The sequence below is a fragment of the Zea mays genome, chromosome 1 (assembly GCF_902167145.1).
Source record: "Zea mays cultivar B73 chromosome 1, Zm-B73-REFERENCE-NAM-5.0, whole genome shotgun sequence".
In the NCBI taxonomy this organism is placed as follows: domain Eukaryota; kingdom Viridiplantae; phylum Streptophyta; class Magnoliopsida; order Poales; family Poaceae; genus Zea; species Zea mays.
In genome coordinates, this window is record NC_050096.1 from 245,630,815 (window position 1) to 245,652,447 (window position 21,633).

The 21,633-nt window shown below is 42.7% G+C and overlaps 1 protein-coding gene across 1 annotated transcript; it reads right to left on the reverse strand.

Annotated features, from left to right (window-relative positions):
* Nucleotides 1-2,585: 2,585 nt before the first annotated feature.
* On the reverse strand, nt 2,586-19,519 carry LOC103643557 (neurogenic locus notch homolog protein 3). The gene is made up of 6 exons (XM_020543672.1): nt 19,423-19,519; nt 18,087-18,260; nt 3,203-3,265; nt 2,937-3,068; nt 2,798-2,832; nt 2,586-2,642 (listed from the first exon to the last, which is right to left on the reverse strand). The coding sequence occupies exons 1-6, from the start codon at nt 19,517-19,519 to the stop codon at nt 2,586-2,588; spliced, it is 558 nt and encodes a 185-aa protein (XP_020399261.1).
* Between the last annotated feature and the right edge of the window lie 2,114 nt (nt 19,520-21,633).

The following is a 21,633-nucleotide window of genomic DNA, read 5'->3' on the forward strand; positions in this document are numbered from 1 at the left end:
ACGTGGCGGGCCCGCGCCCGAGGCCGGGCGACGTGGGGGCTCCTCCGAAGCTGGGGTCGAATCTGTCTTCCGTTGCCGAGGCCGAGTCCGAGCCCCTGGGTCGGGCGAGGCGGAAGTCGTTCGGCAGAGGCCAGGACGGAGTCCGAGCCCTGGGGTCGGGCGAGGCGGAGTTCGTCGTCTTCCGGGGCCGAGCCCGAGTCCGAGCCCTGGGGTCGGGCAGAGCGGACTTCGTCGTCTTCCGGGGCCGAGCCCGAGTCCGAGCCCTGGGGTCGGGCGGAGCGGAGTTCGCCGTCTTCCGGGTCTTAGCCCGAGTCCGAGCCCTGGGGTCAGGCGGAGCGGAGTTCGTCGTCTTCCGGGGCCGAGCCCGAGTCCGAGCCCTGGGGTCGGGCGGAGCGGAGTTCGCCGTCTTCCGGGTCTGAGCCCGAGTCCGAGCCCTGGGGTCGGGCGGAGCGGAGTTCTCTTTGGCACCCCTGGCGAGGCCTGACTGCCTGTCAGACTCACTCTATTGAGTGGCACTGCAGTCGGAGTGGCGCAGGCGGCGCTGTCCTTCTGTCAGACCGGTCAGTGGAGCAGCGGAGTGACGGCGGTCACTTCGGCTCTGCCGGGGGGCGCGCGTCAGGATAGAGGTGTCAGGCCACCTTTGCGTTAAATGCCCCTGCAACTCGGTCAGTCGGTGCGGCGATTTAGTCAGGGTTGCTTCTTAGCGAAGCCAAGGCCTCGGGCGAGCCGGAGATGTGTCCGCCGTTAAAAGGGGGGCCTCGGGCGAGACGGAAGTCCCTCGAGGTTGGCTGCCCGAGTCCGAGGCTAGGCTCGGGTGAGGCGTGATCGAGTCACTCGTATGGACTGATCCCTGACTTAATCGCACCCATCAGGCCTCTGCAGCTTTATGCTGATGGGGGTTACCAGCTGAGAATTAGGCGTCTTGAGGGTACCCCTAATTATGGTCCCCGACAGATCCACCTAGAAATAGGTCCATACATCCCCTATATATATGAAGGGTACAACTGATTGTGACACCCAAAACCCAATCGAACCATTCTATTTACCTTACTTTATGCATTAGGTCTAGATGTAGTTTAGCTCTAGTTGTAGTTTCCTTATCTCACTGTCTTATTTCCTTTTTTCGGCTCTACATCATCTAGGGCGGTATGGATGGCATGTCGACCCTAAAACAAACCTACAATCTCTTCTCTCTGACAGGTCCCTCGAGGAGCTAAGATCAAAGTGTACTCGAGAGCTCTCTACGCGTCCCAGAGGATCGGACGCCCAACCATGGACTGTTTAATGACCTATCGTGGATGGTCCACCAGTCCATAGACCCAACCCCGAGACCCTGCACACCGTGTGTGTGTGTCGACATATATTTAGCAAAAAAGAAACCAAGAGAGGGTGCTACCCAACCAATGCCGCCAGAGAGGCATGCCCATCATTGAGGAGCCCCACCACCCCACATAGGCTGATAGGCATGCCTATCGCCGGTGGCATCGGTTTCTCGTGCCTTTGGTTTGGTTGGGTCTTAGAACCGAAGTTAAATCTGATAACCGAAATTCTCATATACTAAAATCAAGGCCAAAACAAACTCAACATTTCAGTTCTACTCGGTTTTTTGTCCTCCGTTTAAGAGCATGTTTGGAAAAAGGGGATTAGAGAGAATTGAGTGGTCTAGAATCTCATTTTTATTTAAAATTAAATGGAAAGAGGATTTTAACACTCTCAATCCCCTTTGTTTCCAAAATCCCTAAGGGTCCGTTTGGATGTAGATATTGGAGATGTTGGAATTGAATTAGATCCAATATCAAATCTGTCTAGTATTGGAAATGAGTTTCAATACAAATCTGTTGTTTGGGTGTATCTGGAATTGCAATTCCATCCAATACCTAGAGTCTTGGCTCTGAATTGTGAGAGACACTTTTTAGTTAAAGTCCATTTCCAAGGAATTGAGCTTTAATTCTAGCTCTGAATTATTTAGCCAGCCAAACAGCAAAATTCAGAATTCCCGATTCCAATTCCCAATTCCAGTCTTGAATATCTACATCCAAACGGGGTATAAGGACTTGTTTAGAAGCAAAGATACTAGAGGAAACTGAAGGGCTAAAATCTCTTTACTATTTAAATAGCAAGTGGATTTTAACCCCTCCAATATTCTTCATTATTCTTACTCCCAAATAAGCTCTAAAAGTTGATAGTCCTACCGCCCATTCCACCCACCGCCTTCATCCTATCTATGGCTTCCCTCACTAGTGATTCTTCTCTTTGCCCACCTGTATATTCATTTGCCTTCATGTTTCTCAGCTTGCCTTGTGGTTTAAGAGTCTGGAAATTTTATCTCTCACTGATATGATTAATAAACAAACCTGCTGTTTAGAAGTCTCACTATATTGAACACATGCATGATTAGCAATTAGTGAGGTGTAACCCTAACGACAGATAAACTTCTGATATAAGTCACTATCTTGACCCACAATCCTTTATTTATTGCAATTCCAACAGTAGTATGAAGTATTTCCATGTTTTCTTTGATCTCGTGCAAAGACCGGAATAAAGACAATTACTTTACTGTAAAAAGGATAAGGAGACCAAGATCTCTATATTGCAGTAACCAGTAGTAGTCTAGACGTTGGATTCCATGGCAATGGATAATCCTGCAAATTAAGAGGTAAAACGTAGTACAACAGTTAATTTACTAATCACGTTTCAATGTGCGTGTGTGATCGATCTGAACAGTTAAGAGGAGGTATGTACCTGCATTCTGCTAGTACTAATAAAGACCATTTCCGACTGGTGCAGCCGGGTTTACCAGTCCTAGCCTGGCGCAGTCTGCCCCAAACGTGCCTGACGAATGCACAATATAATGAGCAAAGCAACGCAAGATTCAGGCAAACGCCCACGAATGCACAATGACCAAAACAAACATCGTTGCTTCAGAAAGCGATTACAGTTGCCGCCGATGCAAGGCATGGAGGTGAGGTTGAACATGTTTCTCAAGCCCGGCTGGCAGCGGCACTGGTAACTGGAGCCGGCGCCCTTCTCGCAGTCACCTCCCTGGCCGCAATTGACGAGGGCGCAGGCTGCATATGCATGGAGACCAAACAAGATTTGTTTGATAAAACGGATACGATGACTGGTCGATCGAGGACAAACTGTCAACTTCTTTCTCCGTACGAGCGCGTGAAGTACGTAAATGGCGTGTGAGGTGACTTACGGTCTGTGAGAGGAATGCTCCGCATCGGCACGGTAGGGTTGAAGCAAGCACTGCTGAAGGTGCCTACAATGAGCAAAGAGAAAGATACAGCTCCATCAGTATCTTCTTTCAGAGTCAGTGCCAGTCATCAAATATACTCCCTCCGTACATAAAAAATAACAATATTTGTATTCTAAAATAATTTTATTATAAAAATAGACTTAACAATACATATAATGATACTAATTATATACTATAAATATACTAATATTCTCTCATCTATACTTGATCAAAATTGTTTAACTTTTTAAAAGCTATAATTATATACTTATTTAGAGATAGGAGTATTCTCACCTTGGATAAGGACGTGGGTTTGGTTTGGCTTTTGGATGTGGTTTTGCCCCAAAGATCAAAAGGCAAACCAAATGGTCTAATCCAGCAAGCGGTTTTTTTTCAAAAGCCGGTTTTCTTGTTGTGGAAATTTGAAAGCACATCTATACCTGTTTTTAGTGGATTTTGGATAGAAGAACTTTACAAATATTACATGTCTACCACTGAAAAGTGGAAAATATGGTTCCATTCTTTCTTATCGTCCCAAACCGACGGTCATTGCGCTGAACGGGAAATGGGCCTTTAAATCCATTCTATATTTGTTTTGGTAGTTGATGATCATCACAACTATTTGAGCTAACTAGTTTGCTAAGTGGATATACACAGGTTCATAAGAAACGAAATGAAGTATAAAAATTTCAACTCCAAACTCGGGTATAGACAAGAGTATTCATCTGAAGACTGCGGACCATCCGACACTACGCCTGGACCGTCCTCCATACTAAGTAAGATCTACTTGAGGATGGTAGGTTCTATGGTTGAATTTTTGTGGCGCACGCGGAATGCCCGTGAATTATAGTCGGACCATCTGCAGTGCATATATAACCATGAACATGGAATTTGCATATTCGGCATATCAATGTTGTACATTCCAGTTTCAAGGGCAAACCGCCTAAGTTCGGCCTCGGACCGTCCGGAAGCCAAGGGCAGATTGTTCATAGGTATAAAACTCCAGATGACCAGATTGTATACCTTACTGGTAAGATCGGTATTTGGAACCGCAGACCATTTGGGCCTCATAGGCGGACCATCCGTGAAGCACTATATCTGCCATCCGATAGAGCATTTAATACACATCTAGTCGTTGATATAGTTGTTACATATAAATGTTGCGGTCTACACGTTGATCTTATAGGGGTGGACCGTCTGTGTGTACCTAGAAACTACAATTTGCCACCAAGAGCTATGTGTGTGGTTGGGGCTATAAATACACCCCAACGAGCCCATTATGTCATCCATTCACTCAAATTCAATACAAGAGCTACAACATTCACTCCAACATTCAAAGCAACACCTCCAAGTGATGAAAGCCACACAAGTGCCACACTAAAAAGATTAGTGCATTGAGTTAGCGCCTTGTGTGAGAGTGAATTAGTGGAGAGTGTGTTGTGCTCTTGAGATTAGAGTCTTAACTCCCATTGATTGTAAAGCTAGCGAGAGGCTTCAACGTGTGAACTACCTCATGGAGACTATGGTCTCTCATCTGAGTAAAAGAGAGGACTCAAGCTTGATCTGTGGAATCACCTGAGAGGGTTTAAAAAGACCCGATCCTTTGGGACACCCCAACGGAGGCATATGTTTCATTTGGAAACTGAACTCCGGTAAACTTGTCATTTTCATTTGTGTTGTTTTGCTTCTGATTTGTTTTTCTCTCTCCATCTCTTAGTACTCTTGCTTGATCATCATCCAAATCATTTTTGTGTTTCTCCCTAATTTAATACTACAATCGTTTGAACAACACTAGAAAGAAGAACTCCTCTCCCTTACTTTAATCGTTTTACCTATCGTTCTAATGCATAATTGGGGATCAATATTTTGTATTAAGTGATAAAAATTAGGTATCACCTATTCACCCCCCCTAGGTGACTTTCAATTGGTATCGAAGCTCTGCACTTCTTTTAAATCTAACAACTCAAAGTGATGTCGGTGAAAGAATCCCACAAGAAAGAGAAGGTGTCTTCGAGAGAGAAGCACAAAGAAGAGAAAGTGCTCTTAGGAGGAAAGCACAAAGAAAAGAAAGAAGAATCCACAAGCTCCTCCAAATCCCACAAGAAGGATGGGAAGAAGATGATGAGAAATGTGGTCTATTATGAGACCAACACATCATCGTTACCATCGATAAGCGACAACAAATCTAGCTCCAAAGCCATCATCAACAAAATCCAGTTAAACCAAACTTTACCCGAACGCCATTTAATTATACTCGCATTCCTAGAAATACTACTAATCCTTTGCTTTTAGTCCCTCTTGGAAAGCCACCATGTTTTGATGGTAAAGATTATTCTTGGTGGAATCACAAAATGGAAGGTTATTTATACTCACTCCACCCAAGCATTTGGGATATTGTTGAACTAGGGATGTAAATATCGAGAAGTGATGATGAGGAATACAACTAAGTAGTGGTGGACTAAATCATCCACTATATCTCGTAAGCCACCACAATATTACTTTCCTCTTTATGTATGGAAGAATACAACAAGGTGAACGGGTTGGAGGGCGCTAAGGAAATTTAAGATACACTTAAGGTGGCGCACAAGGGTGACAAGATCACCAAGATGGAGCTCATAGAGGGGGAGCTCGGAAGGTTCGTCATGATCAACAAGGGAGAAGGGCCACAAGAGATCTACAACCAGCTCAAGTCCTTGGTGAACCAAGTCCAGAACTATAGGAGCAACAAGTGGATGGATCATGAACTACGGGACCACCAATTCTATGCTTGTTCTAGGTTTATTCCTATTGTTTAGTATCGTTTGCATATCTTTACTGTTTGGTGCTTGCATGCACCATAGTTGTAGTTAGAGGGGATTGTAGTCTTGCAAGACCGTTGGGACTTGACACATGGTACCAAGCACTCGTGAGTAGGTGAGAGTGCATGACAAAATTGGAAGTTGGATAGCTAGGATGTCTTGTCATGTGTGTCCCGTCCACAAGCTTGAAAGGATATTTATAGGGAACCAAGAGCTAAGGCCTAAAATACGTGTATGCCCTTGGTTACCTACTACATTCCTGGAATATACTATATAGTGGGGTAATTATGGAATAGGACCAGCCTAGGTCTAGTACACCGATCATCATACTCGTAAAGGAGGCTGACAGGTGGGACCGTCTTCCTTATGGATGGGACTACATGGTCTTCATTGCCACTCATAGTATTCTAACTTCAAGACCCTAAAGCCTTTGTCCTGAAGTCCTCGGTGTCTCCGTGTCCCCACGGGCGATGCCAAGGGGGATCGGTAGCCATTTGGTATTCCCGAGCCTTCGCATTGATGTGAGTCACCATCCTTGTTGACGAGGATAGTGTAGAGCAAAGTCCTTGAGGCCCAAAACTCATTCCAGTCTCAACCCCACTACCATAGATTGAGCCCCTAATGCCCACTCATCTTGATTGAGTCCAGTGTACCTTACGCACCATTCGAGGTGGGGCCTCTGCACGTGCAGCGCAGTCTTTATACATGGTGTGTATTTGCATTGTACTAGCGCCCTACATACATAGATGGGGTCAGTATCAAACATGATTGAGGTCAAGTTCTACCTTCATCCCAATAGAAGCCCCATTGGGGGAGGCTCAACTTGATGAGCCGATACCAAAGTCACAACCCTTGATCATCAATTGAACTGAGTCAAGGCATGAAATTGACCATTATTGTAGGTGTTCCATGGTAGCTATATAAGGCGTCACGCCAAGGGCTGGTGAGGAGCAAGACAGCAAAACACCACTACCCCTTTTACTATGGCCTCACGCCTTTCCTCTCTCGCTTTTTGCACCAATGTCGTCTCTATTCTGGCGTCGGAAACTGTCGATGCCTGATCACTGAACTGGTGAGGAGCAAGACAGCAAAACACCACTACCCCTTGTATGCCATGGATCCCATTCTTCCTCCTTTCGTCAACCGGGTTGGTTCTGCTGCATCGCGATCGCCACCGATTGTGTTGACCCTAATAGACGATTTGACTTCCTTGGTCTCGAATAAGACCACCCATCATCAGTCGATGACATCGCTAAGAAATGGAGTGCCTGGGATATTTTATGGTGGGGCCGAGCGGGCCACCAGGTCAGAGACCTCACCACAGCCGTGAGACGAAGTCGTGGTGTTCGAGGCTTTTTTCATTGTTGGTCTTCATCTTCCATGCCACGACTTCATGGTTGAAGTATTGGGTAAGTTTCGATTTTAGCTACATCAGCTTACTCTCAATGCCATCATTGCGCTCAACAAGTTTGTGTGAGAGACAACAACATATGAAGGGTCCCCGTCTACAGAGCTCCTCGCCAAGCATTATTGTTTGTACTGGAAGAAGAAGACGGTGAAAAACTTAGTGCAGCAGTTTGGTAGCTGTACATTTACGCCGAAGATGGGGAAGACGAAGGGCAATGTTACAGAATCTGTGTCGTGCGCCAAGAACCGATGGGGGACGTAGACAAATTTCTAGTTTTATCTTAGAGTTGAGTACGACGGAGGCGCAGGCGAGTCAATTGGCTTCATTTGATTACACAACGTTTCCATGGTTACAGTGGGGGACAACGATAGAGATGATAAGGTCTTCAGGTACACGGTCGTTACCAGTGGGGCTGAGATTTGATTGAAGAGTACATAGCGTGTGGTGTGTGGCTGTTGAGATGTGGGTGGTCTGTTGGCAAAGTCGTTCGCTGATAGTTGCCGAATTTTGTAACACCCGAAGATTCTAATTTTGGGAATTAGAAAGATTTATCCCAAGATTTCAATAAATGTCATTTCTAATAAAAGGTTAATAAAAAGGTCCTTATGTGAGTAAAATCTTTATTTTGTCGAATAACATATTTAGAACATTCTCTAAAATATGTAAGTTAGAATATCCTTTAATAGAGATTATACATCAGAGGATATTTATCCTTAGAAAGAATAAGCGATAAATATTAAACTTTTGGAATAAACTTTTAATTTGACTACATATTCAAGATAAAGATTTCTTTTAAAAAGAATAATGTATGTGTTGCATATTGGAGACATTTTTCTTAAATAAATAAATAAAGTAACGTAATATAGTAATAAATTTAGTTGCATCTCATGCTGGTTTTTTATCTTTGTGTTTGAATTTCAAAATAGAATTGAATAAAAAATAGAAAATAGAAAAGGAAAAAGGAAACAACCAACTACACTTGGGCCAAATCCTTTTGCGTAGCCCAATTCTCCCTCATCACTCCACCAACCCAACTCTTCCCATGCCTCACCCCCTTGAGCTGACAGGTGTGACCATTGCACCAGGTCTTCTCCGAAGCGGACTCACACGCGCAAGATAAGCATCGATCTCGTAACCACCTTGTCGTGATCTGTGGCTATCGGGCAATTCCCGGCTGTGCCCCGAGGGGGGATAAAGCCAGTGTGCCTCTCTCCCCTCACCCATCGGTCTCGTGCACGTCAAATGTCATTGCCGAGAGAAAGGAGAACAGGAGAGTCACCATGGGGAACCGCTGGCGAGGGACCACAAAGTCACTGCGGTTTGGGTCTCGAAGAATGGCTTCAGATGAGCTATAGACCACGTAGAAGACGTACGCGTCCTTGATTCGAGAAAAGGTATACCGAGACCTTAGCAATTTGTCACCAGAGTTGGAGCTCTACCAAGAAGTCGCACGACGTCGTAGATGGCCACGCTCAGCCTCCTGATCACGGGTAAATTAGACATTATTGAATTCACCCCTACTCCCTCCTTACTCTGTGTTAGGTCTAATGGTGAGTTGGGCATTGGTGCGCTAGGATGGCAGTCACCGGCGAGCCAACGGTGTGGTGAGGTCGAGGCAGCGCCATGTACGTCGTCGGGAGAAGATGAATCAGCCCTAGTCGTTGCTTCACCCTTGTATGATACCAATTAGGTAATAGGATACCTCTTCGAATCATTTAAATCATGGCCATCAATTGGTAGTGGATGGCAGGATTAGATCCCGAGCGCTTACCAGTTCATTAGAGGGGTCGGATCTAATCAACGCCACTAATCTCAGATCTAACGGCTCAAATGAGCCCATACCCCTTCAGTAGTGGAGGTTTTGCGTATGAGTCCCTATGGAAATTGGGAACCAACCCGCCGTCCACCCTATTCAAATAACTTAGCAACTAGGTCCTAAAATTTATAAAACGAACCCCAAGTCTTCTGATTTTAGTATCCGCAGTCCAAGGATTTAGGGAATATAGGAAATAAAACTAGAAAATTGCTTTTAATTACAAATTAATTCAATAAGCTTATAAAATTGATATCTTCTCCATTTAACTCCGATTTTTGTGGTTCTTGAACCTACGATTTCGTCTCGAAGTGTTGAACATTCTAAATTAGTCTGATTCCATGTTTGGTGTACTATTATTTGTATTCATTATTTGCTTATTTGTATGTATTGGTACGAGTAGAAGCGAGGTTACGAGGAACCTGAAGCCCAACTTTGGGAAAGCACATGAGCAGCCGGATTTGCAAGTAAAAGGCAGATTGTGTCCTTGATCATATTCTTTGACCTAATAATATTTATGATTCTATTAATCATTGTGGCACTATTAGGTTAAACTGATGGGACCTAATAGGTTACCTAGTTTGTTCAACCTACACATTGCACACAATTATTGGATAGTTTTGCTATTGCTCTACTTGATTTTTAAGTTAATGATATTTATGAATTATGATCATGTTTCATCATGGTATATTATTCGATTATTTATTATTGTACATGATAAGATCGTAATGTTTAATTGGACCATGGAGCGCTAACCCAAGACAACATTGCCACCATAAGGGTGGAATGGGACGCTCTTGACCAATCAATTAGGAAAGCTAGTTTGATATGATTCTTTCCTGAAGGGGGCAAATAAGGAGTGAACCGCACAAGCATAGTGCTGGCTGTAATTACTATGATGAGGTTACAGACCGTGGAAAAAAGCATATGCTTCCTTTTGCCTAAAACCGAAGCGGGTTTTCTCATACTAGTGGAACTTTATAAAGGCCTCGTAGTGAGCCCTTGGCTACTCACCTTGGTAGTGATTAAGGGTATGCGCAACCCGAGGCAAAAAGGGGATCATGGCTTGTGGGTAAAGATGTGCAATCTCTGTACAGTGTAAAACTGATATATCAGTCGTGCTCACGGTCATGAGCGGCTCGGGCCTCTAGCATGAGTAAATTATGGAATTAAACTTAACATGTCCTGCAATTATTTATTTATTTATGATCATTCATATTATTGGGTTGGTATACACTTATACTTAGTAATTGCTAATAAAGTTTGACCAATAAAATTAAAAGCAAATGCTTAGCCTTAACCAAATTCCTTGGTAAGCCTTACGCTACACTTTCCCCACACTTGTTGAGAGATGACTGTATGGGAGCTCACCCTTGCAATAATCACACTAGACAGGAGCAGGCACCCCCATAGGAGGACTAATACGATGAGTTCGATGAGATCTAGGTGTTGTCTCCTAGTCAACTATGCCTGATGAGATAATTATCTTAGTTCAATTTATTTTATTATCAATTATTTTCTAAAGACATTCTCATTATGTAGTAAAGATTATGACATTTGTCACTATACACCGAGTCATTGTATGTGTGGAACTTGATTCAGGCGCATATATGAGATGCATCCAGATTTGTCCTTAATTCCGAATGTGACAAAAGTGCTATTAGAGCAATGTTGACTCTAGGATGTAAACTAGATAGAAATGGAAAAACCCTTACCTACATTTCTATGTACTCTGATTCTTTCTAAACTTTCCTTGATCTTTTCTCACCTATTACTACTTTACTCTGATTATTCTTATCTTTTCTCTTCTAAAGACAAAAGAGGATTTCACACTTTTGGAATCCTACACCTAAAGTGATCCTTAGGAATAAGACACCTAATCCTAGGCAAAAAAACTATTTTTGTAGGTATATATACACTTGAATGCTTATCCTAATGATACCTGTTTGATTTGGTTCTTTGATTGATTGTGATGTGTCATGCAGTTATGTCCATAATAACAATTTTTATAGGTGCATATATATAATCTAATCTAATTAGATTCAACCTCCTCTGATCTATTCTAATCTAATGTAGTCCAATCTAATGAGATCCAATTAATCTAATCAGACCCAACTTGACCTAATCTAATCTGATCTAATCCAATCGGGATCTCTTATCTTATCTGATTCATTTCTCCCTCACTTATCTGAAGGTTAGAAATATTTCAAATGGATGGTTAATGCTGATAACATAGATTACTTAGGCAAATTTGGACTCTACTCCGAGAAATTCTTTTCCCACATAATACACTCTACTCTAAAATTGGTGTCATATACCAACTCGTCCATATACAACAACCTAACCTACATATTCTTGACAGGTTACATAATATATCTATTTCAAACAAAGATTCTAACCTACCTAACTAACCTACATGTTCCAACCTGACCTATATATCTACATAATTTATATATCCCAACCTAACATCAAACCAGATCTAGACCTATCTCATGTTCAACAATCAAGTACCTAACAAAATCCCCTAAACTCGGATGGTAACACCAAGACCTAAGGCCCCTAACTCCGATGGAGACACCAAGACCCAAGAAGGAAGAGATCAACCATGTCAAAGAAGATAAGAGTCAAATTAGATCTCCAAATGAGTCGGGATCCACCATCCGAGACAAAAGCTTTCTTCGCACCAAATCTTTCTTACCACAACTTATCCTTGCTCTAACCATTTCTCATCTTGCCTAATAGGATACCATTAAATACTTGAACAAAAAATTGGTATTGGAACCAATTAGAAACTAAAAACTCAAAGAAAGAGCAAACCAAACTAACAACATCCATTTTCTTACTAATCTCGAGGACGATATTATTTTAAAGGAGGAGAATTTGTAACACCCTAAGATTCTGATTTTGGGAATTAGGAAGATTTATCCCAAGGTTTCAATAAATGTGAGTAAAATCATTGTTTTTATCGAAATATATATTTAGAACATTCTCTAAAATATGTAAGTTAGAATATCCCTTAATAGAGATTATACATCAGAAGATATTTACCCTTAAAAAGAATAAGTTATAAATATTAAAATCTTGGAATAAACTTTTAATTTGGCTACAAATTCAAGACAATGATTTCTTTAAAAAGGAATAATGTATGTGTTGCATATTGGAGACATTTTTTTAAATAAATACATAAAGTAACTTAATATAGTAATAAATTCAGTTGCATCTCATGCTAGGTTTTTGATCTGTGCATTTGAACCTGTGTTTAAATTTCAAAATAGAATTGAATAACAAATAGAAATCATAAAATAGAAAAGAAGAAAATAAAAAGGAAATAGACACATGTGCTTCAGCCAAATCCTTTTGCCTAGCCAAATTCTACCACAACACTCCACCAACCTAGCTCTTCCCACGCCTTACCCCCTGAGCCGAAAGGTGGGACCATCGCGCCAGGTCTTCTTCTGTAAAGCAGACTCGTGCGTGGCAGATAATTATTGATCTCGTAACCACCTTGTCGTGATCTCCGACTATCGGGCATCTCCTGGTTGTGCCCCAAGGGGGTATAAAAACCAGTGTGCCTATCGCACTCTCCCATTACCCAATGATCTCGTGCACGCTAGATGCCATCACCGAGAGAAAGGAGAGCAGGAGAGTCACCGCGGGGAACCACCGACGAGGTTATCACGGAGCCACAATGGTTTGGGTCTTGAAGAACGACTTCGGATGAGCTCTAGATCACGTAGAAGATTACGTGTGCTTGATTCGAGGAAAGGTAGACCAAGACCTTGGCAATTTGTCACCGGAGTTGGAGCTTCGCTCGGAAGCCTCACGATGCCCTAGATTGCCATGCTCAGCCTCCTAATCGTCGATAAGTCGGACATTACTGAATTTACCCCTGCTCACTCCTAACTTTGCGATAGGTTCAATAGAGAGTTGGGCATTGGCGCACTGTCATGTATTCCACCAGAGATCAATTAGCCCTGGTTGTTGCTTCACCCTTGGACAGTCCCGATTAGGTAACAAGATACTTCTTCGAATGATTTAAATCCTAGCCATCTAATTGGATGTGGATTGCTAGGATTAGATCCCGAGCACTTACCGATTCATTGGAGGGGTGGGATCTAATCAGCGCCAGTAATCCCAGATCCAACGACTCAGATGAGCCCATACCCCTTCGAACGTGAAGGTTTTGCGTATGAGTCCCTGTGGAAATTGTGAACCATCTCGTCGTTCACCCTGTTCAAAGAACATAGCAACTAGGTCCTAAAATTTATAAAATGAACCCTGAGCCTTCTGATTTATCCACATTCCAAGGATTTTGGGAATACATGAAATAAAACTAGAAAATCGATTTTAAGTTAAAAAATAATTCAATAAGCTCGTAAAATATATATCTTCTACATCTTAATTCCGATTTTAGTGGTTCTCGAACCTATAGTTTCGTCTCGACGCGTAGAATGTTCTTATTCAGTCTGATTTCTTGTTTGGTGTAATTTTGTTCGTGTTCATTATTTTCTTATTTGTATGTATTGCTACGAGTAGAAGCGAGGTTACGAGGAACTTGAAGCCCAACTTTGGGAAAGCACCTAAGCAGTTGGATTTGCAAGTAAAAGGCAAGTTGTGTCCTTGATCATATTCTTTGACCTAATAATATTTATGATTCTATTCATCACAGTGGCACTACTAGGTTAAACTGATGGGACCTAATAGGTCACCTAGTTTGTTCACCCTACACCTTGCACACAAATGAAGTATTGGGTAGTTTGCTATTGCTCTACCTGGTATTTGGGTTAATGATACTTATGAATTATGATCATGTTTCATTATGGTATATTGCTAGATTATTTGTTATTGTGCATGATAAGATCACAATGTTTAGTTGGAACATGGAGCGCTAACCCGAGACAACAGTGCTACCACAAAGGTGGGATGTACTGCCCTTGGCCAATTAATTAGGAAAGCTAGTGTGAGATAATCCTTTCCCGAAAGGTCAAGCGAGGAGTGAATTGCGGTAGCATAGTGCTGGCTATAATTACCGTGATAGGGTTACAAACCGTGAAAAAAGCCTTTGCTTCCTTTTGCCTAACACCATAGCAGATTTTCTCATGCTAGTGGAACTTTGTAAAGGCCTCGTAGTGAGCCATTGTTTACTCACCTTGGTAGTGCTTAAGGGTTTGCGCAACCCAAGGCAAAAAGGGGATCACGACTCGTGGGTAAAGATACACAAACTCTACATAGTGTAAAGCTGGTATATCAACTGTGCTCACGGTCATGAGCGGCTTGGGCCTCCCGCGAGGGTTGTTCTTAGTCCCCCTCTTCATTGTGGATATTGTGGGGATGTCAACCAAATACTTCATGGTAGAGGTGGAGAAGGAGGTAGTTAACTTGGTCATACCTATGACTGACCAAGAGAAGGAGAGATACCTTGAAATCTAGAAGCATGAAGTTTAGCTAAACTGGGTTTTTAATTTGATGAATTGGAGCTTTTGTTCGCATACTGTTCCTAGTGCCAAAGGCGAGGGTAGAGGGAAAGGGAAGAAGGTTGTGGTGGATGAGGGGAGCTGTAGCCTAGGGTTCCTAGTGCCAAAGGCGGGGGTAGAGGGAAAGGAAACCCTGGGCTTACTGGAAGTTCTAGTTCTCCCCTCAACTTCGACAAGCTCAAAAGCATCCATGACTGAGAGGATAACTTCAGGGGTTGGCGGTGATACTACCATGGGCGAGTTCTCTTTAATCTTGGTTTGGTTAAGGACTTATTGGATTTTTGGTGTAAAAATGACAATGATAAAAACTCTGGATTCGATGCTTTGCATAGGTTCCTGTTATGGTTGGCGCAAGGCGAGGGCATTAATGTTGTCTCTATGCATGAAGATGGAGCTTTTAGACTTTGATGTGTACATCAATCCTTTAGACTGTCAGTGTCTGTCGACGAACTCCAAGGGAACTTATGTGGTTGCTCGGGTCCGACGAGTCTTCAAATATCGAAGGGTACAAGTAGGGGTGACAATGGGCTCTAAATTTTACACTATAAGATTTAAGGATCGGATTAGATTAGGATCATCCCTATTTCTATTCATTTTTGAACTAAAATTTATTTAGGGCCCTACCATTTTGTGAAGAAGCATTTGGATCACGATCCATTACCACCCCTAGGTACAAGAGTCATCGGCCACCGCTGGATGTGTGACAGGAATAGTGAAATGTACAGAGGTGGGATGACTTCATTCCTAATATTAGTACTAACTAACTAACTATGAGGAATGAGGTGGTGATGGATCAACTCATTCCATTCCACAAACCAAACAAAAAAGGAGTGAGAAGATGTGGACTAGCTCATTCCTCAAACCAAACACTCTATTAGTGTCCAAGGACGCTTTGATGGGGTGACTTCGAGAGACATTGTTTTGTCCAGGACTTTGGGTAGTGTTGGCACAAAAATTGCTATTTTGCCACTCTCAATTTTGGATGTCTGTTATTATGCCACCCTGTGTCTATGACTGATGGGACCATCTGTGTCTATGATTTGTGGGTCCGATGGCATACTGGTGAAGCCCACAAATGATAATGGCAAAATTGTCAATGGCTCCACGCTGAAGAGTATGGCATAGAGCGAAGCCCTTGAGGCCCTTGGCACCTTCAAGTCCTGATTCCACCATTGTAGATCGAGTCGCCATTGCTCGCTGAACCCGACTAGGTCCATTGGACCTTCCACACTGTTCGAGGTGGGGCCTCTACACGCATGGCATGATCTTTGTACATGAGTTGTATCTGCATTGTGCTGGTAGCCTGCATACGCAGACGAGGTCAACATCAAACATGATCGAGGTCATCTTCTGTGTTCGTCCCAACAGAGACCATACCAACTGTGTTTGTGGTGTGGATGTCACCGTGTACTAGAGGAAACAAGGCCCATGATAGTTTGGCTAGAAGTTGATAGTGAAGACAGTAGGGTGCACTATGGGAGAGGCCATATCGGTGGCCACTTACTCATGGGGAAGCCTCGAGGGCTATCCATGGAGTTACCCAACTTGAGCTTGGCCCTTGCGAGCGCATCTTTGCAAGGGGATCCAATGAGGACTAGGTGAAAACATTAGCTTATTGAAACCTCCATAAAAATTTCAGAGTCATTTAGGAGTTTGTCCATAGTTTATTTGTTGCTTACCTAGGTTGTGTGCACAAAATTTAGATTGATAAGCTAGTGATAGGATTAGAACCTATGTTGCATAACTTTTATGTAGTAGAGATAACAACACACCTAGCAAAATCATAGTTGCAAAACTAGATAGATTACTTTCTTGTAGTTTTGATTAGGTGAAGATTAGAGACCTTAATTTTAGAAGTATATCTTTAAGTTACCTAAGTCACATCCCTTAGACATCATGGTCCCTTTAAGTGGTATATAAGCTAGTTGGCTCAATTTGGACCTTTGCCTTCACTAATGTCAAGCTGACACTATTTAATGTGGTTGGGATGGATACCTCTAGGCCCCCACATTTTGATATCACTAGCATCCCATATTATATAAATAGTTGATCTAGATATTTGGAGAGTCACTTGCAATGGCATGAAACACTTAAATAATCCTGATAAACCAAACGTGAGTGATGAAATAGAAATTCAACTCAAATGCTAGAGCTAAGAATTTCTTGTTTCGATCTTTTAGCATGTAGTTTTTTAACTAACTCTTTACATTTACAAAAAAATGAAATTTGGTTAAAATTATATGAGCTCCATGGTTAAAATTTGGTAAAAATATTTCCTAGCTAAACAAAGTTATAATCCTTTTTAGACAAAATAAAGCGAGCTTGTTAGAGATGTGTATTATTATTTGAATCTAACCATCAATAAGCTCAACTATGTTGGATTGAAAAGCCAAGTGATGTGCACATTGTGAGGAATATCCTCTTTGTGCTACATCATAACAAGGATGCAAGGATCATCACCATCCTTTACAGTATGGAGGATTTTAGCACAATGACTCTAGCCCTTGTCATTGGCAAGCTAGTGGCATTTGAGATGTAATGGAAGATGCATCAAGAAGAAGCCATTTCATCGAGCAAAGGCATAGATCTCACAAGTGAAGAGCATAAGAAGATGAAGGGCAAAAGAAAAGTTAAAAGCTCAAGCTCCTCGAGTGAAGATGAAGAGGAGAAATGATAATGACATGGTGGTGATGATGGTGATCAAGCTTCCATCTAATGTTGATGAAGATACAATCAAAATAGTTAGTAAGGTGATGAGAATGATTCAGTAGATGAATCTAATGGGTGGGCCCATCTAAGTTGAAGGCATCCTATTTAACATTGATTGAAAAGAAGAAAGAATGAAATGATATCATTTATGGCCTTATGGCATGAGATAACATAAAAAACTTATCCTTTAGTGAGAGTGATAGAAATAGTGATATGATGATAAAAAGCCCTCTAATAAAGAACTTGCACGAGTCGGCAAGTCCTTTAAAGAAGTTTGAACTAAACAAAAAGCACAAGAATGCTAAAATAAAACGTAGTTGTCTCACAAAAAGCTTATCAAAATTTGTTAAAACAATATGGAATAGTTGCAAATCTTAATGTTGAGCTATCTATCAGAATTGAGAAATTAGAAGGTAGCTAGTGCAAACATTTCTACCGACAAGCACCTAATAAAGAAAAATGATAAGTTAAAAGGCAACGTTAGTTAGCTCTGAATATGCTTATGAAAGTTTGCTTAATAAAATGAAAATACTTACAAACACAATGATGAACTGCTAACAAGCTAGAAGTTATATGGATAGCACCCATGAGACACCTAAATTAAAAACAATTAAAATTGATATAAAAGGATGCCTTTACTTACAGTTGGGCACGATGCAGGGCATGAAGGGTAGGACCGTTAGGTTGAGCAACTTCGGCTGGGACCAGCCCGGGTCGCAGGTGCACTTGTAGGAAGTCGTGACCTCGGGGATGATCCCCGGCACCTCACTGCAGGTGCCCTTGCCGCACTCCGCCGTGTCGCAGATAGGGCTACTGTCTGTACATACACGTGCACTTTATTATTTACACTAGGTTCGTGCTTGTGTTTTGTCACGGGAGTAAAAAATTAGTATGAAACATATATACGAAACAACAAACATCACTATGATATGTAAAATCCGTGTGATAAAATATCACCTAATATTAATATTGATGATATTAATATTACTACGGGGAATAGATATTGAAACATGTTCCAAATCACAAACAAAATAAATGGAGAAGAGTCTCGGGCAACCAAGTTCATTTCAAAAAGATACAACTGATGTCGACGGCAACACAGAGTGAAATAAACTATGACATCATTATAGTAATAGTAATATACAGTGTTGCTTAGCGTAGATTGATACAGTTGGAGTAGGGCTTGGGAGGCGGCTTGTGTCAGTCACTCACCTCAACCAATTGGCAGCTAGACTTGACATGATTGTATTGTGTAACTATAGAAAATCACCTTACATGGGGTATAAATTTAGTTGTGCATTAATTTTCTAAATGACACCATGTTGCCTCAAACCAATAAAAGAAGTTTCATAAATCATAAAATAAAATCAATACACAAACGAGAGAAGATTAGATATGTTCACAAAAGCGGGAGGCTGGCTGGGGCGTGTCGTGTGGAGGGTACGGGAGGTGACGCGGGTGTTGGCGAGCGTATGCGGGCCTGGGGAGGGTGGAGTCATGGTCTGCTTGTGTACGATAGAGGTGAGTTGATGTGAGATTTGGTGTGAGTGTGTGCGTACATGAACAGATACTACAATTGTACTTGTAAGTGAGAGGCAATAAAAAAGCCATTGCGCTGCTCAGGAGACTTGATGCCAACCACACACTGTTAGGGCTGGGGTTGTCTCTGCGCTTAAACTCAACTGCCGCTTTTACGTGCATGCCGCTGTTACTAATCGTTGTCGAGCTGTCGTGCTACCAGGTGTACCGAACTGAAGCTAGTTATGTTGGGCTTGGGCCTCCTATGCAAGGCCGCCATGCTTGGTCCTCGAGGCCGGAATGACCAATAGAGGCCGCGACGGACCAAATATCTACCGGTGGGGTCTGAGGAAAGTAAAGTTATAGTAGTGCCATGGTCTACACTATTGACTTAATAGATAGTAGAGATAACAATAATATCATGCGTAAGAAACCGGCCGACAACAAAGAAACGAACTCACCGGTTGCTGCTGCTGCTGTTCCTGCTCTACCTCCTGCGAAGCCAAGCAGCAGCAACATCAGGAGCAGCATCACATCTGGGCTAGCCATGGCCACCATCACCGTCTCGGCAAGCTCCCGCTGCGATGTGCAGGTCAGTGCGCGTACGTTCGTGCGTTCTTCTAGCGTGGCTCTCTGACGGACGCACACGATCGAGCGACCCCACGACGACGACGATGCAGATGCAGTGCCGGCACCGGCCGGGACGCAATGCAAGCTAATTAAGTGCGCGTTAGGCCTTGGGCATAACGATCGACAACGACGACGATCCCGCCATGCATAAGAGCCGTCGATCCATCAAATCAGCGAGCAAGGCAGCGCGACAGCTACATGTTTCTTTGCCCAAAACGACGATCTTTCGCTTAATTTCGTCCATGTATGGTTCCTGGCCTCCTAGGACTTGTCACCTGTGGACTCGTTCGTCGCAACCCGTGAACCAGGCAAGAGTTTGGACGCGTCCACCTTTGCTTGGGAACTGTGTGCTCCCTTTTGGGCCAAATACCAAACGAATTCCAGGGCCGGCACCTGATGTGCAGGACTGGTCGGCTCTGCGTGGGTGCGGACTGTTTGTGTATGCTGGCTAGACGATTGGCGATGGTGTAGAGAGATGTGCTCCTTTCTACACGCGTGCGGGCCGTCCGTGTGCAGGCGATAGACTGTTCATGATGGTGCAGAAAGCTCTCGAGTAAACCTACATCTCGCCTCCTGTGACAGATTCTGTCGGGGAGAAGAGATCATAGGGTTGCTTCGAGATATACAAGCTACCTAAAGCTCATCTATACGATATAAAGCCGAAGAGAGAAGATAGGAATTGTGAAGCTACACTAGGCTACGCCATCTAGATCTAATGCATAAAGATAGATAATGTAAATATACTGGTTTGATTGGATTGTGTGTGTATTAATCGGTTGTACTCCTCATATATATGGGTGGAGGTCTGGACCTGTTCTTAGGCGCTTCCCAACATATTCTCAAGTGATTAGTTAGATAAGCACGTGCGGGATAAGGACTATATCGCCTGAATTAATCTAATCACGGATCGTCCGGGATACACTCGTGGACCATCTGGGGCACAGACCATCTATACTGCATGGTCGGACCGTTCGGTCATACCTAGGTGTGAAATCTGGTGCTTAATACATGCCCCTGCCTTTTGTGGAATCTAAGCGAACCAAAAGCATCTGTTACAAACATTGTCTTCCGAGAAATACTAGATTTCACAAATCACCTTGTTCTCGAAATAAGAACTCTAGCATGATGCAAGTCTTCATCTCTTTTAACTAACGAATGTAGTCATTTAATAGAACTTCTAATGCACAAAGGACGATAAGGATTGTATCGTCATCGGCCATGACTATCAATATATCAAAAGGGACAAAACTGTGGTGCCCCCAGCCCGAACAAGCAAACAGACTAAGCATGTAATATGGATTCATCATTGTACTTTCTGATGAGGACATCACTCCCATAAAAATAATGCATGGGTCGACATACGAGCACGTGCACGATAGATAAATTTTCAGGTTTGTTATTATCTAGTAAATTATTTTTTGGAGCTTACGCTTTGTGCCATGGATTTTTTAATGATGAAGAACCTTGGAGAGGACCAACAAGGACTTGAGAAAGGCCAAGATATAAAGGACGAGAAGCTAGGATGTTCACAACAAGTGAAAGCCAAGTCCGACTCAACTTCGTCTCCACCTCGGAGTTTAGGATCAGTATGCACTAAAACGGACGCCTAGGATGCATACAAACTCCGATTAGGTTGGGCTTTATATGGATGAAAAGATAAGGAGATAAGCTTTACAATCCAACTGGTCCCACCTTAAAATTCATCCGGAGTCAATAGAAATCGTCAAAACATGACAGCGTTCAGATTCAGTTTTAGTGCTACGATATCGTCTATTGGGTCGTTGGGTCATGTATCGTGTTAAAGCCCATTAGGGGTAGCTCCAGAGGTTGTGCATGCCCCTAACCTCTATTTTAACAGCAGTCGCTTCCACATTAGGGTTTAGGTTTTGCTTAGATCATATCTGTCATCGAACAGTGTTGTCGTTCATCGGTTTGTGAAACCCCACCTCGTGATCATTGCAGTTTTGATTGCGTTCTTTCTGTTCTTGCTTGTGTTCTTGATTGCGCTTGCAGGGATAATCCTTTGTGGCGAGGTCACGCAT

Coding starts and splice junctions, on each gene's coding strand:
- LOC103643557 (XM_020543672.1), bottom strand. CDS start 19,519: ATGGTGGCCATGGCTAGCCCAGATGTGATGCTGCTCCTGATGTTGCTG. Junction 3,266..18,086: donor GCCCTGCATCGTGCCCAACT/GTAAGTAAAGGC, acceptor TGCTCATTGTAG/GCACCTTCAGCAGTGCTTGC. Junction 2,643..2,797: donor ACTGCGCCAGGCTAGGACTG/GTAAACCCGGCT, acceptor CTTAATTTGCAG/GATTATCCATTGCCATGGAA.